The sequence below is a fragment of the Ictidomys tridecemlineatus genome, chromosome 6, assembly GCF_052094955.1.
Source record: "Ictidomys tridecemlineatus isolate mIctTri1 chromosome 6, mIctTri1.hap1, whole genome shotgun sequence".
Lineage (NCBI taxonomy): Eukaryota > Metazoa > Chordata > Mammalia > Rodentia > Sciuridae > Ictidomys > Ictidomys tridecemlineatus.
Window position 1 is genome coordinate 187,353,485 of NC_135482.1, and position 18,390 is coordinate 187,371,874.

Consider the following 18,390-nt stretch of genomic DNA (forward strand, 5'->3'; position numbering starts at 1 on the left):
TTTGGGGCTGTCATGAATAAAGATTTTATGTGAACAGAAGTCTTCTGAAATAAATGCTCAGGGGTACAATTTCTCATTCATATGATAATTACAGGTTTAATTTTAAACCTACCAGACTGTTTTCTGAAGTGGCTCTTCTCTATTACACTCCATCAGTGATGTAGGAGTGATCTACATTCTTTCCAGCCTTGCTGTCATTTTGGTGTTGTCTCTGTTTTTTATTTTACATATTCAATGGGTCAAAATATCTCATTGTGCTTTTAATTTACATTTCCCTAATTTCCTAACATATTTTAACATATTTTCAGGAGCTTTTTTTCCATTTAATTCCTCTTTAGTGAAATGTCTATTCATTCCTTTTTCCCATTTTCTAATTGGATTGTTTGCTTTCACTGTTGAGTTTTAAGAGTTCTTTATGTATTCTAGATATTAGTCCTTTGTCAGATGTGTAGCTTGAAATAGTTTGTCCCAGTCTGCATCTTGTTCTTTCAGAGCACAGTTTTGATTTTGATCAAATCAAATTTATCAGATTTTCATTTTACAGATTGTTTTTAATCTCAAGTGTAAGAATTCTTTGTCTAGCCTTAGCTCAAGAAAATTTTCTCTTGTTTTTCTCCAAAAGTATTATCATCTTGCATTTTATGTTTAAGTCATGATCCAGGGGCTGGGGATGTGGCTCAAGCGGTAGCGCGCTCGCCTGGCATGCGTGCAGCCCGGGTTCGATCCTCAGCACCACATACCAACAAAGATGTTGTGTCCGCCGAGAACTAAAAAATAAATATTAAAAAAATTCTCTCTCTCTCTCTCTCTCTCTCTCTCTCCTCTCTCACTCTCTCTTTAAAAAAAAAAAAAAGTCATGATCCATTTTGAGTTGACATTTGTATAGTTAGTTTAACATGACTAATTGTTCCATGCATTTGTTGAAAAGGCTATTCTTCCTTCATTTAATTATTTTTGCAATTTTATTGAATGTTAATTTTCATATTTGCATAGGTTTATTTCGGGTTCTTTTGGTTCATAGATCAATGTCTGTCCTTCAGCCAATATCTCACAGTCTTGATTACTGAACAGTATATAAAATGTGTTGAAAGTGGTGTAGTGATTTTACCCATTTTATTCTTCCTTTTCAAAATTGCCTTTTATGTAAATTTAAGAAAATTCTTGCTTTTATCTAAAAAAAATTAAAACCTTGTTGGAATTGTGTTAAGCTTATATATCAGTTTGTGGGAGAATTGACTTATTTCTTATGTCAGATCTTCCAGTCCATGAGCATAGTATGTCTTTCCATTTATTTAGGTCTTTAATTTCTTTTCTCAGGAATTGTATAGTTTTGGCATACAAGATCAGCACATGGTTGTTAGAGTTATGCCTGTATGATTTTGGAGTTGTTTTCAGTGGTATCATTTTTAATTTCATTGTACATGTTTATATTGCTCTCTGCAAGAATATTGTTGATTTTTGTGTGTTCATCTCAATCTGAACTCACATATTAGTTCTAGGAGAGGTTTTATTTTTGTTTTGTGGTAGATTCCTTGGGATTTTCCAAATAGACAGTCTATGTCATCTGGAAATACAGTTTTACTTATTTTTATCTGGCTCATATGTCTTCATTTTCTTTCCTTGAGTTTCTGCTTGTGGAATTGGCTAGGGCTCCCCATGCTGTGGAGAGTAAGAGTGATGCTAGTGCAGTCCTTGCCCTGTCCCTGGTCTTAAGGGGAAAATGGTCTTTCACCACTAAGTATGATAGTAGATGTTCTTATCCAATTGGGGAAGTTCATTGCTATTCTATTTCTCTGACAGCTTTGATTTTGGAACAGGTATGGTGTTTTATCAAGTTTTTCAGTGTCAATCTGCCATAGTCCGGCTTGATGGGCAAAATAACCAGGGGGTGATGAGGAACTTGTGTAGATTGATACAGCAGGAGAGGGAGCCGTTTATTGTAGGATAGGAGCGGTATTTATACATTCCACACAGCTTATCTAATTAGCATAAACTAGATACATCAGTCAACCAATAAGGAATCTTCACACTTAATGGCTCGCTGGCGTCACTTCACAAACCACTCCTTCTGGCATTTTGCCAGGCGCCATCCAGACTTGTTTACAGACTCTAATATTAATCAATACAATCATGTGAGTTTTCTTCTTTAGCCTGTTCATCTGGTAGATTCTTTGATTTTGTTTCTTTTAAACAGATTTGCATTCCTAAAGTAAACCCTGTTGGTCAGGTAGGGTACTGAACACCTGTTCTGTAGCTTACACCAGGATGATGATATTGCACTTACCAATTCACTGCCCTCTCCTCTTCCGAACCCTGCTTCTCAAACACCCAAGTTTTCTAAACTCTTCTTTTTAAATTTGAATGCTTGGCCTGAGGAGAGCATAATATTGAAAGGGCCCATAGTGAAATATACCACAATAATTACTTTTTCTTTCTTAAGAGGGCCTAAAAAGAAAGTGTTGAAGTTTTTATTTTCTTATATTATCCCTTCTATTAAAAAAGATTTGAGGCTCCTTGTTGATCAATATAATATTTTCCCAAGATTACTAAAGACTTAATCAAAATAATAATTCTGAAATAACATTAAAAAGATAATTTGTTTATTATTAATTTTACTATTAATTAATTAATCATTTTTTTTACTAACTTTTAGAAATGAAAGAAATGACCAAATGTTTGGAAAAAGTTGAAGGTTAAAATCCTGTTCTCTTTCTATTAGTAGAAATTTGTGGAAAAAAAATTTTTTTCAACAAGACAAAATTTGAGAAGTAAATGAATTTTTTTTTTTTTTTTTTTTTTTTTGGTACCAGGGATCGAACCTGGAGCGCTTAACTGCTAAGCCATATCCCGAACCAGTTTTACATTTTATTGTATTATTTACTTTTATTATCCAATAGGTGGGTTGTCTGTTGTTTGTTGATATCTCCACCCTCAGGATGGTGAAGGTTATCGGGTGGGAGGATTGGCCTTAGGGGCCGAGCTCCTGGAAGTGGGGTATAGCGCTTGCCGGTCCCTGATGAGAAACTGTAGCCCAAGGATCTCCTTTGGGGACCACTCATGTGATGTCTCACTAAGTTGCTGAGGCTGACTTTGACTTTTTTTCAAAAAAAAAGCCTGTCTTACTGCTTCTACTGGGATCCTCCTACCTCAACCTGCTGAGCTACAGGTGTGAGCCACTGTACCGGCAAATGATTTTTATTTTACACAATAAAAAGTTTCTATCTTGAAACAGCAGACATCTTTAAAAAGACTCCCAGATAATCAGTACAGACAGCTGGAGAAATCCAGAAATAGTCTTAAGGTCAATATGAAGTAAGTTGACTAATTTATTAGCATAAGTGAAAAATTAAACTTTTATAGATTATTCACCCAAGAAAGGAAATAGCCACTTCTATAAGAAAGTAATTATTTTGTGAAGTTTAAGCTAGGACAAGGTTATTTTTAGCGTACTTATTAAGAACTACATGATACACTATTTCTTTGTAAGTTGTGATTTGTATAAGAAATACAGTTTTCAAATACGATCACAGTGCATTTCAAACAGCAGGTAATAAGAGGCATGTAGCATTTCCCCTTGGGAGTCTAACATTTTTAGTCCTGAGATAAAGCTATACTTGTAAAATTGATAATTACCTATGAATCATTTTTTATTCTGTGGTGTGTGTTGTGGTCTAAACCACTCCCTACTCTGTATCCCTTAACCAGTCCATTATCATATCTTTGTGCTGCCTCCAAAATCTGTGGTCACACATCCCATAACAACGTTTTGGTCAGTGATAAACCACATAGAGGATGGAGTATACCATAAAGCGCAAGTGAGTAGTTGGCTGTACCATCTAGGTGATTTCAGTGATGAAATCACCCAGCAACTCATTTCTCTGAACAAGTCCCCATCATTGAGAGACACGTGACTGTATTGTACTTCTTTCCACAGTCATTGGTCATCATGCCAATTCCAGTCCCCATCATCTCTTACCTAGAACACTGCATCATCGCCTGTCTTACTGCTTCTACTCTTGTGCATCTAAAATCCATTTTTTCTCATTAACCGCAGTGACCTCTTGTCACACATACCATGTGTCTTCCGTGCTTAAAGACCTGCAGTAGCTTTCTCCTGTTCTCAGAATCTGTGCCTTACTTTAGTCAGTGAGACTATATATTCTTTCTTCCATTATCCTTTCTGTTTCTCTTTCCCTTGCTCTTTATGCTGTCTCGCAGCATAAATACAGTTTTCAAATATGTTCTCCTTTTTCTTTCTTGAATAAACCTAGCACTTTGCTTTCTTTTTACATTTGCTTTTCCATTTGTCTAAAATATTCCGTCCCTAGTTTTTTCTTGTGGCTAACTCAACTCTCAACCTTCAAGTCTCTGCTTAGAATTTGCTTCCTTTAAAAATCATTTTTTGCTCACTTCATGAAATATTGGCCTATCCATGTTACTATATATTAATCATTATTTTCTTGGTAAGGACTACCGCATCTTTAATTATATTATTTGCCTAGGTAGATTAATGGAGAACTAGGAAATTAATTAATGAGAACTCATGAACACCAAATTTGTAACATAAAATATGAATAAGCTGGGCATGGCAGTGCATGCCTGTGATTCCAGCAGCTTAGAAGACTAAGGCAGGAGGATCGCAAGCTCAAAGCCAGCCTCAGCAACTTAGCGAGGCCCTAAGCAACTTAGCAAGATTCTATCTCAAAATTAAAAAGGACTGGGCTGGGCACTGTGCACATGCACACACCTGTAATCCCAGTGGCTCAGGAGGCTGAGACAGAAGAATTGCGAGTTCAAATCCAGACTCAGCAATGACGAGGTGCTAAGCAACTGAGTGGAGTGAGACTCTGTCTCTAAATAAAATACAAAATAGGGCTGGGGATGTGGCCCAGTGATGAAGTACCCCTGAGTTCAATCCGCAGTATCAAAAAAAATAATAATAATTTCTGGACTAGAGTTGTGGCTCAGTAGTAAAGCGTTTGCCCAGCATATATGAGGCACCGGGTTCAAGTCTCAGCACTGCATATAAATAAACAGATAAAATAAAGCCCATCAACAAATAGAAATACATATTTTTAAAAAAGGCTGAGGACATGGCTCAGTGATAAAGCACCCCTGGGTTCAGTCCCCAGTACCAAAAAAAAAAAAAAAAATGGCTAGGGATATAGCTCAGTGGTAAAGTGCCCTTGGGTTCAGTGCCCAGTACACCGCCCCCACAAAAGGTAGGTGTGTGTGTGTGTGTGTGTGTGTGTGTGTGTGTGTGCGTGTGTGTGTATGTATATGTGTGTGTGTGTGCGTGTGTGTATATATATGTGTGTGTGTGTGCATGTGTGTGTATATGAACATATATGTGTGAATTATCTCATATATATCTAAGCTCAGACAAATGAACCAAGTACGGAGAATAAGGGATGATTTTAAAGACAAAATTTGACCAAAGCCCTGAACGGTAGTTTTCATATATATCTGCCTACATCAACCCCCACCAAAAGACTATGTTATCATTTTTGCTTTAAGCATTTATGTATATTTTAACGAAACTTAAGAGGAGAAAAATGTTATACTTACCCAGATATTTACCATTCCTGAATGATGTTAATTTTTTTTCGGAAATTTCATTTTTCCTTTGATATCACTTTTTTTTTAGCCTGAATAGCTTTCTTTAGCATTTATTTTAGAACAGATTTGCTAGTGATAAATTCTCTTATTTTTCCTTTACCTGAGAATGTTCTTATTTTCCCTTGAGTTTTGAAGAATATTTTTACTGATACAATATTCTGTTGATAAGGTTTTTGTTTATTCTTTTGGTATTTTAAAGGTATTGTTCCACTGTCTTCTGGCATCTGTGGTTTCTGATAAGAACCCTTGGATTATTTTGTTTGTTCTTCCATAAGCAATACATTTCTTTTCTTTGGCTGCTTTCAAGATTTTATCTTATCTTTGGTTTTAGTAGTTTGATTATGCTGTGCCTCACAGTGGTTTTCTTTTAATTAATCTTGTTTGGGACTCACTGATCTTCAATAATTTGTAATATTATCCTTTTCACTAAGTTTGAAAAGTTTCCAGCCATTATTTCTTTTCATTGTTTTTTTCTTTTTCCTGAACCAGTCTGTTCCTTTCTATCGTCTCCAGTGGCATGCGTGTTAAATGTTTCATATTTTCCCACAGATTCCTGATGTTCTGCCCATTTTGTCTATTTTTCAATCTTTTGTCTCTATTTTTCAATAGGATAATTTTTATTCTCTATTTTTAAGTTCACCAGCTCTTTCTGTCTACCCCATTCTTCCCGTCCAGTAATGATTTATTTCAAATACTATAATTTTCAGTTTTAAAATTGTCATTTGGTTCTTGTTTACACTTTCCGCTGAGAACATCTTATCTTTCTGTTCCTTTCAAGAGTGTTTGCCTTTACCTCAAGGAACATAGTTATTCCAGTTGAGTGTCCCTTATCTGAATGATGGGAACCAGAAATATTTCACATTTCAGAGGGTGTTTTTGTTGTTGGTTTTGGAATATTTGCATAGGCTTTACTGGTTAAACATTCCTAACCCAAAATAAAAAATATTCCACTGTTGTCCAAAGATTTTCAAATGTTAGGGAATTTTGGATTTCATATTTTTGGATTAGGGATGCTCAAACGGTACTGGCTTCTTTAAGATCTAGGATGTAAACCTCTATGATATGTCACATCTATTGATTGTCTTTACCTTTGAGAATTAGTGATGTTTTCCTGGTTCGTTGTATGTTTGGTGATTTTAGATCCTATTAGACATTTTTAGTATTATGTTGCTTAGACTCTTGGTCCTGTGGCAGTCTTCTGGAAATTTTGGGGTTTTTTAGCAGATAACCAGCACACTTCAGTTCAGAGTGCAAACTCAAGCTCTCCTTCAGGAGAATATTCCCGTGTCAGTCTTGTTTTCGAAACCTTCACTGTCGTGTCTTGTGCATGCACCACTCTGGAGCTAATTTGAGACTCAAGCAGTGGTTTAAATTACGGTTCAGTCCTCAAAACCTTTATTATACTCCCTTTAGTCTATCCCACTCATACAAAAATCATTTGAGCTCATGTTGATTAACACAGAATTAAGAATCTCTTTCTCTACCTCTGTTCTCTCTTAGATTCCTCCCACATGCTTCAGACCACAGAGGCTCATTTTCCTGCCCTTCTAGCCAAAAATGTGGTGTTTCTTTCAGAGTATTAGCTTTCTGCACTGCCATATGGTCCCACAAGTAGGCTCATCTTCTAGGCAAGATGGGGGGAGGGGAAGAAGAAAGAGAAGGGAGAAAATACCCTATGAAATTTAGGGAGCCCTTTCCCAGTTTCATTTGTCAGAAAAACAGATTTCTTTTTTATTTGATTTCAGTATTTTGTTCTGAATTTTTATTTGAAATCAGCCAGAGATAAAGACTTTAGTGGGCTTCTGCCATTTTGGCTATAGACCTCAAGTGGCTTTTTAATGCAGCATTTAATGTGCCTGTGAGATGCATTTCTGTCATCAGTTGGTCCATGTCAATCAAACTGGTAGGAATCTGCTTTGGTACAATATCAACTGTAGTAATTTCTATGGAAGCAGATTATTTTACACTGGTGTGATATCTCTAATATCTTTGAATATTTTCTTGGTATCATTACTCCTGGTACATAATTTTTACATAACATTTACAAATTTCTCTTGGTTCCTCTTCAGCATGCATTCTGGAATAAGAGAAAGAGCAAAAGACTCTTTCCATTATCAGTTACTCAAACAGCCCTATTTCAGTGGAGTATGTAGTCACTTCAAAACAAGTTTGGAGGAAGAGGCCAGCCTTATTTAGTGCACGTTTTCTACTCTTAAAAAGAGTATTGATGTTTCTGCTAGCAAGCTGTGATAGGAGCATTCGAGTGCTAGCCAGAAGCAGTCCTCTCTTCAGATCTCCCATAATGCTTTCTGGGAAGATTGAAAAATATCAATCTGAAGGCGGAGAAACAGCTCTGAAAACTTAAGCACTCTTGGTTGTAGTATACATTTCTGGATGTCCACTGAAGCTGTGTGTGTGGACAATTTGATGCACTCACCTAGAAATGTGTTTTTTCCGGTTCACAGAGTATGCAGAAGTTACACATACATGTATATATACACATACATTTTACATGTCTTTGAGACAGAAGTCATACTTTTAGGTAAGTTCATCAGATCGCAGTTTATATTAGACAAGTGGTTAGAGAAGCTTTATATGACACGAAAAGGGAAAGAATAACTAAATTATGGTACAGTTATGGATTCTATAAATTGGAATACTATTCAGCCATTAAGATAGTATATGCCATTTATTTAAATGGAAAACTCCATAATATTGTGTAAAAATTGAAGTTATCAAAGGAATTGCAATATATTTTTTTATAAAATGCATATCTGCATTTATATAGATGTGTGTAGGAAAATAGTCTGAAAGGATATCCAACAAAAAATGTTTAGCCATCATTCTCACAAAAGTGAAATTGAGATTGTTTTCCTATGTAAATATTGCTAGGATTTTTTTTTTAATCATGATAATGTTGTTTAATTTGTGCAGAGAAAAGAAAGAAGAAAACCTGTTTTTATTTTGGGGTAAAGAAAAGGTTTCAGCTGTGGTCTAGGCCAAACCTGACCATGCAGGTGGCTCTTCTCCAACCATTCTTATTTTTATTTTTTTTTAAATCTTGCACAAAAAAAGAAAAGTTTTCTACTAGAAGGCAAAAGAACCAGGACACATGAGCAGGGACAGGGTGTCACAGACCACAACTCCTTACTCAGGGGCCAAGTGGAAACTCTGACTTTTATTACTAACATTTAACAAAACTGAAAGAAAGGACAAAGCAGGTTGCCTTTTGGCAAGGGTGTCATGAAAGTGATTGAAGCATCAGGCATTTTGACTTTTCTTCTAATCTGAGATTTTAACACTGGGTGGAAAGTTGAACAAGGGGACTTGGAAAAGCCTTTCTGATTCTCATTTCTCAATTCAAAGAATTGTACTTCAGCCTGCATATGACGAAGAATACAGCAGCAGGACGCAATTCCCATGAAGGATGGCATTCTTTTTTTGTTTTGTTATGTTTTTTGGTACCGGGGATTGAACCCAGGGGCACTTAAGCACTGAGCCTCATCCCCAGCCCTTTTTAAATTTTATTTTTGAGACAGGGTCTCACTGAGTTGCTTAGCACCTCGCCGTTGCTGAGGCTGGCTTTCTGCTTCAGCCTTTTAACATGTTTAGTGCCTTCAAAGGGAGAGCGGAAAGAGCTGACAGTGGTGGCATCTGACTACAGTTGATCACTGGTGAATGAATGAAGGGAAGGAGGAATCCATTCTGCTGTTGCCACAATTTAAAGCCATAAGCTTGACACATGCAGTGTTTGAGGTCACAAGGTCATAGATGCAACCAGTGATTCCTAAGCTTTCTGAAGCTCAGAATCAGTCTTCAGAGCATGTGTATTATATTTCTTGATCCTTCAGATTTAGTTAACTCCAGAGTGGGGCCCAGGAATCAGTATTATTCTTCAATTTTAGGTTGTTTTGATGATCAGCCAGGTTTAGATACTACCAATATACATAAGCACACATACATCAGGACAGGAATGAGATGGGAGAGAATCAAGTCCATTGATGACACGTCAGATGCTTTGAGGTATTGATATTTACAAAGCGGTGCACGGAGAGGACCATCAGTTCTACAACTAAGTGGGGTTTCATTCAACCTGTTGAGCACCCATTAAAAGAACTGTTTTTATTTATTCATGCTCATGAATACAATAAACAGTATAGAGATTCATGTCAATAAAACAAATGTTTGTCCACAGACCATGAACAGAATTATTTGTTCATGATTTGGACAGCCACTGTCTGACCCTGGTCTTGCTCTTGAGGGCACCACCAAGGACAGTATGCTATTGTTGAGACACCTGCTAATGCTCAAGATGCAGGCAAGATGGATCCTGCTCATGACCAGGTTATCGATAAGACATTGATTTGAGTAGTTTGGGAATTTTACATTTTTCTGTTTCATCGCCAGAAAGTTTAGAAAGAGCAGGGAAATAAAAACAGCCCACAAACTTGTTAATGAAAATAGAACATGAAGTGCAAAGAACTGCCATTGCTGCTAAGTGCCCAGTCTTCCTGAATAATAAGAGCAGGCCCTTCCCTCGATGACATATTTGTCTTCTGAGGCCACTTTTGGTGCCCAGATCCTCCATCCTGAACATGTTTCCTACACCACAGGAGCCTTGCAGGAGTTGTGAGGGGCTCTTCACACCGATCTCACAGGCTGGTTTGCCCTTCCTTGAATCACCAGGCATGAGCACCAGCTCGCACAGAGTCTGAGCCACAGCCCACTTGGAGTGTTCTCCCTGGTCCCTACTTCTCACACCCTTCATTTCCTAGCTCATATGCCACATTCCCAGTGGGGCCTGTGCCCCCAGCATGCTCCCTGATCTGCATTTCTGTTTTCTTTTTTCCTTTTACCTTTTAGTAAACCCATAATTTACTTAGGTTTATTGTTGGTGTCTGTGTCCTCTGCTAGACTATAATCAGTGTGACATGTTGTAAGTGGGGACAATGGTACTAGCACATAGTAGGCTCTTAGCAAATAGGTATGTGTTAAATAGAAGAATAAGTGTATGATTCATTGAGTGTGTACCGCCAGTTAGGTATGTTACATCAGTCAGTTTTCAGTGTGGCCTTGGGTATTCACTTAATTATAAACATCTCCCATAATTGTGTTAGAGCGACCTTGTCAGGGAAGCATGGTGGTTCAGGTGCTGGTGCATCTCTGACTCCTGCCTGTGAGTCGGAGTGACCTGGCAGCAGCTGCTTTACTGGTAGAATCGAAAACGCTTTGGCCCCACAAGAGCTCAGGAGGGTTCCCTACATTTTGGCTTCGCTCCTGTGCACTTATCTCTTCTAAAGATGAGCCTGTTGGATGTTGTTCTTAGAACAGGACCCAGCCCTCAGCCATTAAGCTGGTAAATGATAGGTGTTGATTGTAGGTGTGGCCCCCACGTCTGTAGTGATTTTTAACCTCAGAGTTCAGCCCATCTTGGAAAGGATCTAGTCCAGCTCCTTTTAGACTGTAAGACACTGAGGCACCAAGAGATTAAGTTAATCTACGTTCATAGCGCTAGCTAGAGACAGTTCTGAGACTGAAGTCCTGGTCTTATTTGGGGGTTTTAAGGAAACACCATGTTGCTGCAGCAACACCAGTTTCCTCTGTTGTTTCAGCAGGTGGCTTTGCCTCTTCTCGCCCCCTTTCTTAGGCAGGATCCAGGTTCTTCCAGATCTTACTTCCCAACCAGACCTTATCTGTCATGCCACCCAAAGACTTCTGAGCTCCCTCCCCATAAGTGCCAGTGTTGTCTTTCCTAAGTCCCCAGTGTTTGGAGAATGCTTCTCTGCTCTTCTTTTTGCTCATTACCATGAGGCTCAACAGGTGTGAGAGAAAAGGGCCCGGCTAGTGTCAGGTGCTTTGGTATTGCTTTGAACTCCATCTCTCTTGCCTAGTTTACCTCATTCCAGTTCCCTGACTTGCTTAGCTCCTCCTCAGGAACTTTACCACCTTTGATCAGTTTCGCTGACTTCCTAACCCTTTGCCATTTCTCATTTCTTGAGAGTAAAGAAACATCCCCTGAAAAAGAAAAAGAAACACCACCCTGCTTTTGTCTAGTACTTCATTTCTTCACATCATCTCATTTGACCTTCATAGTAACCTTATGTGTTAAGTGGGAACAGATACTCTCCTTCCTTTTTCACTGATGAAGAAATGTAATACAGATAAGTGGAGGAAATGATTTGCTTAGTCCTGCCACCTCTCATTGGCAGGGCTGGGAGCAGAGCCTTCAAATCATAGTTTAAAATATTTTCTGCTGTCCCAAATTTTAATGTTAACAGAAAGAGAGAGAAAATTTATCACCATCTGATATTCTGAAATCTACATAATTTTCCCCTAAAGATTGTACTCAGTTTTAAAAATCTTCTGAGGATATTAATCTGCATTTTTATAGTGTCTTTAGCATCTTGATTTTAGAAAAGACCATTGACAGCTAAGTTGTATATAGAATAGACAGGTTCTCTGATACTGACTGGGTTTTCATCTACATTATTAAATGTTATTATATGGACCTGTGTTTGCAATGTTGTGGTGGTCCTTTCAAGAATAAGACTACTGGTAAAGTTTACTCAAATTCTTGGTTTAAACAAGTTGTATCTTGATTTAAAACTTGGTGTTTACACACGTTTGTATATTAAAGTTGTATCATACAACTTAATAATTTGATATTTTTGCAAGTTTTGACAATCTGCATATTGTAATGAATCCTGTGCATTTAAACTAAGAGTATAAGAAATATTTTCTCTTTCAGTATAAAACATGGTCTAATACTGCATTTCAACCCAGAAGTATTTCTTAAAGTATTTGTTTCTTAACCATAATAGAAAGTAATATCATATCTCCTTCCTCTTTATTATTAATTATTATTAACAGAAATTGAAATTATTTTTTAACTTAAATTCAACCAATACATTTTCCTTAATTGTATTAATGTTTATAAGTTACTTCACTGATGAGGAAAGCGTGTAAAGCATGCTGAGCCATGTGAGCTTCCATAGGAGAAGGACATGCAGTTATATCTTTGCAAGTAAACAGATGAGAACTGACATTGTGACGGGGCTGGCAGCGGAGCTCCTCCAGCTTCTCTGCAGCACAGATCAGTCAAGAGGGCTTATTTGCAGAGTAACTGATGGGTGGTGCTCTGTAGCGCAGCTTCATTCTCTCTGCCAATTGTCCTTCCAGGGGCCAAGAGGTCCACACAATCATTTATATGTAAGAGTCCTAGAAGATGTTCAATGTCCTTGTGTCATGTGTTCAGAGCTCTCAGCATGATCTAAGACCAGAAATCACAAGGTACAGTTGATAGACTGTAAATTCAGAGTCCTTTGATAGAAATTGGAGTTGTCCAGATCTATTTCCTACAAAATGATCATATCCAAATTCGAGATTTACCCTTGATGTTACTCCCACTCATTTTTAAGCTGTTGTTGTTTTAAATTGCTAAATGGCACACTGCCTGCAGTATGCCCTCTTGTTGAGGCCATTCTTAGTCTGATCTAGTGCCAAAGAGAAAGTGAGATTCTGTTGGGAATATGTTTGGTTAGCAAATTAGAGTGAGTACAGAACCATCTTGATAGGATGATAAAATTGTTCAAGTACTATAGCAAACAGTAACTATCTGCCTATTATTCAGTTTCCTGAACGATGAAAACTGATGAATCCTGCCTCAGTAAAGTCTTGACTATGTGGTGGTTTCCTCTTCTTACAGATGAACTGTGTCTGGTCACATTTGGTATCACTGGTGTGCAGTTTTGCTATTCCCCTATAAATCAGAGGTGCATTCTGCTTAGGGGAACACACATGGGCGCGTGCCCTCCCCACTGGCCCCCCGATTTATACTAGAAATCACAAAAAGCATACACACACAGAAAACCCTTTTGAAACGACCTTTAAGGTGAAAACAGTGGTCTTATGAAACATTAGCTGCATTTCTTAGATGACGCACAGTAAATGTGCAGATCAGCACCAGGTATTTTCCACGCTATGACATCTGGAGCAGCCATTGTAAAGATAATCATCTTTATGTCTCAAAATAATTTAGGACCTCTTTTCTTTGTTCTTATCACCAGCTTTATCAATTTAACTTTTTCCAAACATATTTACTCAGAGACACTCTAGTTAAAAAGGAAAGAGATAAATAACATTGAATAAGGCTAATGATTGAAATGTTTAATACTTATCAGTCTAAAAAGAACCATAATTGTTTCTCTTTCAGTTAACTAATTTGTAACAGTCTTTTAATAAAGATATGAGATATTGTCATATTTGGTGGTTTTCATCTTAATGATTTCCATTTATTTTGGTTTATTATTTAGGGACTCTTAGAACATTATTGGTTTTGAATACTTACAGAATATAGTAAAATGCTGACAATTATAAATTGTTTGTTTACTCACTAAAGCTAATTATTACATGATCACTGAAATTTTGAGTAAGCATCTCTTAGAACACAAAATATTTCAGATTAATCTAAGAGGAGTTAGTTTGAGATTCTGAGAATGATTTCCCAACTGTATCTGGAAAGGTAACTTGACTTTTAAAGGATGTTTAATTGATTAATTAAAAACATCATTTTGAAAAACTCATTTTATGATCCACTCTGAGAGCATCTTCAAAATGCCCTCAGGTAGGTGTCAAGCCAAGTAGTGCAAATACTTTTTTCATGCAACTGAAGAGACCATGGTGGAATTTGGAGGGAAAAGAGAAAATTCATTCTACCTGTGTAACTTTATGCTAACTGCTATGTTATGTGTGTTTTGTAGGTATGAGAAAGTGCCAGTCATCTTGGTTGGGAACAAAGTGGACCTGGAGAGTGAAAGAGAAGTGTCCTCCAATGAAGGCCGAGCCCTTGCGGAAGAGTGGGGCTGCCCCTTTATGGAGACTTCTGCCAAGAGTAAAACAATGGTGGACGAACTCTTTGCAGAAATTGTGAGGCAGATGAACTATGCTGCTCAGCCTGACAAAGATGATCCGTGCTGTTCTGCCTGTAACATACAATAGCATCCAACTCTGGCTATCGTGGTCAGGATTTGCCCAGTATTGTAGGCGATAGAAACTTCGTCTACTCCATCGCAGAGTTGGCAGGATGCATAGTGTGAATCTCCAGTGCACTGCAGCTCTATTCACAAACGAGCAGTGACTGTCAGCCAATGTCTCTGAGTACATTTGGGTTCAGTACCTACAGTTTTCACCATCGTCCTCAGTCTCCTTTGTGCATCTGCAACTTGAAGGCATAGCCCATCCATCTACAGGGTGATCTCGTTTGAAAATGTTGACGGCATTGTCACTGAGTTGACAGAAGCACCTGTTGTATAAATTTAAAATAATTATGAGGGAGAAAACAGAAGATTCCTATGACCACTTAACAATTAAAATATTTTGTCTTCTTTAAAAAAATAAGTAAAGGAGAAATATTTTCCTACGAGAGTACTGAATTTCCCGAATTGGGATGGAGTCTCTAACAGTGAATTCCATCGAGTGAGAGAACAGCTGGCCTGCCACAGCGTCGCAGGGAAGCCTTGCTCAGCTGACACGTTTCTGTCTCTCAAAGTTGACTCTTAATTATAGATGTTCTCCTAATTTGTGACATGGAACTAACTCGTGCATCAATCCTTGATAGAGCAAAAGTCAGAACAAGGTTGTGTGGAAATCCAGTCTGGCTCTAGAATCCGTTCAGTCACCTGCTTGGCCACGGAAATGGAGGCCGTCACGAGGGTTGGATCCGAGTGAAAACTCCCAGCCCAGCCTCCGTTGCCCGAGCAGGGCTGGCCTTTCCTTACTGAACAAGAAGGAAGCAGCTGAGGGGGAGATGCCTAGCCTTACTAACAGCAGCACTGAGTAGATGACTAGCACCACCACGAGAGGAAAATGAAGCCATGTTGCAGCCACAGGTTCCCGTTCGCAGAAACCGCACAGGACAGCACAGATATCTGGCATTTTTACGTTCGTTAAAGCAGCCAATTCCTCCTTGCCTTTAAGGGCTCTGGTTATGACGTGACCTTGGCTAACCTGCTCTGGAAATCCAGTTTGCTGTAGCAGAGCTTTATTGCAGGCATTTAAAAAAATTGAATAACCATGTGAAATAATTTGGGCTTAAAAGTAGAACATAAATTATAGAGTGGAAGGTTAGGGACAAAAAGCCTTTTATCTTTAATTTGCCTGGAGAATTCTATAAAGGTTTTCTTATAACAATTTTGCCCTGATTACTGAAGTGGCAAATAAAGCTAGAGTGAATATTTTGTTTTGAAAAGGTGCTCAAGCTCTGAATTTTTGGTTTTCATAGCCGTGAAGTATTTATCATTTGCATGAGTAATGGCACAGGAAAAACCTATTCCGAAGTTTTACAATCAAGTGTAGAAGGGTTTTCACCTCACTTCAGAGTTTGAAATGCTGAAGAGATTATCTCGAGCCCGCCCTCTGGAGATAAATTTGGCCTTCAGAACTGCAATATCACTGAGCCTGCAATATACCTACCACCCCACATTTTCTTGGTTTCAGTCTTGTGCAAGTAACCTCTGGTCTTATGTGTGTAACTGAGGGAAGAGTGTGTGTTTGTGTGTGCATGTGTGTTTATCGTTCCTAAGAATTTGGCACAAGTCGGAGATAATTGCCTATACTGAGAATCTATACTGCAGAATATAGTGTATTGAGAACATTTTTTCCTTTGAAATTATTTAAGTATCTTTTATACATCATTGAAATCGTGGGTAGCCCCCGAGTGTTTAGTAACTGGCATTAAGCTTACAGATAGAAATAAAGGTTGATAGTATTTTTCATAGAGAAGAAAACTGAAGAAATAATGTGGGTGAAACCAGGCCGTGGTTGTTAGAGAAATCTTTGAATTGTGAATATTTACATTCTTCAGTATAATTTTTTATAACCTTCAATTATGAAGCACCTTGTTTATAGGGCAAAAAGTTTTAACCAATTTTCTTGAAACAGATTTCACTGTGTAAAAATTGATTTAACTCAAACACATAGAGAAATCAAAGATTCAACAAGGATGGTTTATCTACTGAAGTAGAAATATTTATTAATGAATTGGTTGAGTTTTGAAGCCTCTAACTTCTAGTAATGATCATTTTCTTAGAATTTCATAATTCATAGCAATTTATGATAACTAAGACTACATATTAGAATCAGCTGTACAGATTCCACGTTTTTCTATCATGGATTGCTATGCAGATGTGAAAAATAGGTGAGAAAATGAGAGGTCTGGCAACGTGTTAGGTGGAAAAGGTGAAAATTTGGGGCTTCCTGAGAAGGGTTTGTCAGACCAGGTGGACTTTTACCATAAGGATGTTACTAAAAGCTGATTCGGCTCCCTGACCAGTGTCGCCACGCAGCCCTCTGTGGGAGTGACAGAGCATAAGTGGTCCCTGAACGGGAGTCCCTCCTCTACCCTGTCAGCCTTCCTCTGGCAGGAATCCAGCTCGGCCTGAATGAATGTGTGTGCTGAGATGGGAATAAAAAGCTCAAGAACAGAAAGATTACACTTGTTGGCACATGAAAAAATAGTGGCTACAGAGGAGAGTTGGTGACTGTGGGTCACTATTTATTATATGCCCTGATCAGACTAGCAACTACTTAAGTGGAAGTTTTTCTAACATGCCTTAAAAATATTATGGTTTGATCCAAAGACCCACTTTTTCTTTAGCTCTTGTGATAAGGTTTTCTTTTGTTTTTGACTTTGATTCAAAGGCAGCATTTTTTTAAGTTTTTTTTTCTTTTAATATTGCAACTTTTGGGTTCCTTTAAGCTGTGATAGTGATGGTAACTGATGCCTTTCATTTTGTTCAGCTTACACAAAACAAGCCAGCATCTGATCAGAAGTATTACATAAAATCTTCCCTTAAACTATTGAAAGGTGCTTTGATGATTTTCCCCTTCGGTTTGTAGATTAGGACTGAACTTTTGCAGTTGCCATCATTTTTTCTGTGGTAAAACTACTGATATTTGCTTTTTGGTATAAAAGAATGTTGCCTAAGGATGTCTGGTGTTTGTTTTCAAGGGTGGATTTTCCAGTGTGAATGTTGTCAGTATCTGAATGTGAAAGTGTTTTGTTTTGTTTGTCGCTGTTGGGTTTTTATTTTTTATTTTTTTGGATTTTATTCTTATCAATAGTCCTGTGTTAGCGCTGGTTAAGCTTTAATTGTCTCTTTAGCCAATCAGATGTTAAAGACTATGGGGGTCTTTTTCTTTGTTCCTTTTTTAACTTGTCATTGTGCATCTATTAAATCTTGATCAGGGTTTCAAGAATGACTGCAGTAGGTTTTGAAAACAGACTTGTCATTATTGATTTGGGGTTTCCCAGAGATATAGTTCACAGTTAATTGTTCAACTCTAATACAACTGACCATTTAAAATTGAACAACAGTTTATTGTTTTGTAACAATGTCAGTTGTTAAACCTTGACATTTCAATTAAAACACGAATTGTAGTTATAACTCAATGCAAATTCAAAAGTTGTATTTGGAGTTAAATTATTTTAACAAATAAATTTATTTAATGAAACTCTTGGTTTTGTTTTTTGTTTTGAACATGCTCATGAGTGAAATTATTTATTTCATACAGAAACAAGTACGAATTTGTCATGTAATGAATTTAGTACTCTTCCTACAGAAATATTTAAGCTGAATTAAGTTGAGAATTCATCAAATAATGGTTGGCCATTTCCATAACCTTGAAAAATAAAAGTAACAGGAGGAAAATTTTTAAATGAGTCATTTTGAATGGATATAAATGTATCTTTATAAGTGATTTTTTTATGATTGC

The 18,390-nt window shown here is 37.5% G+C and overlaps 1 protein-coding gene across 1 annotated transcript in view; it reads left to right on the forward strand.

Moving 5' to 3' along the window:
• Rap2a (RAP2A, member of RAS oncogene family) overlaps positions 1-18,129 on the forward strand; it is a 37,501-nt gene extending 19,372 nt beyond the window's left edge. Inside the window, exon 2 of the mRNA XM_013360947.4 lies at positions 14,379-18,129. Coding sequence (XP_013216401.3) covers positions 14,379-14,616 — 238 coding nt within the window. The 3' untranslated portion in view covers positions 14,617-18,129. The remainder of the gene's footprint in view (positions 1-14,378) is intronic.
• The last annotated feature ends 261 nt before the right edge of the window (positions 18,130-18,390 follow it).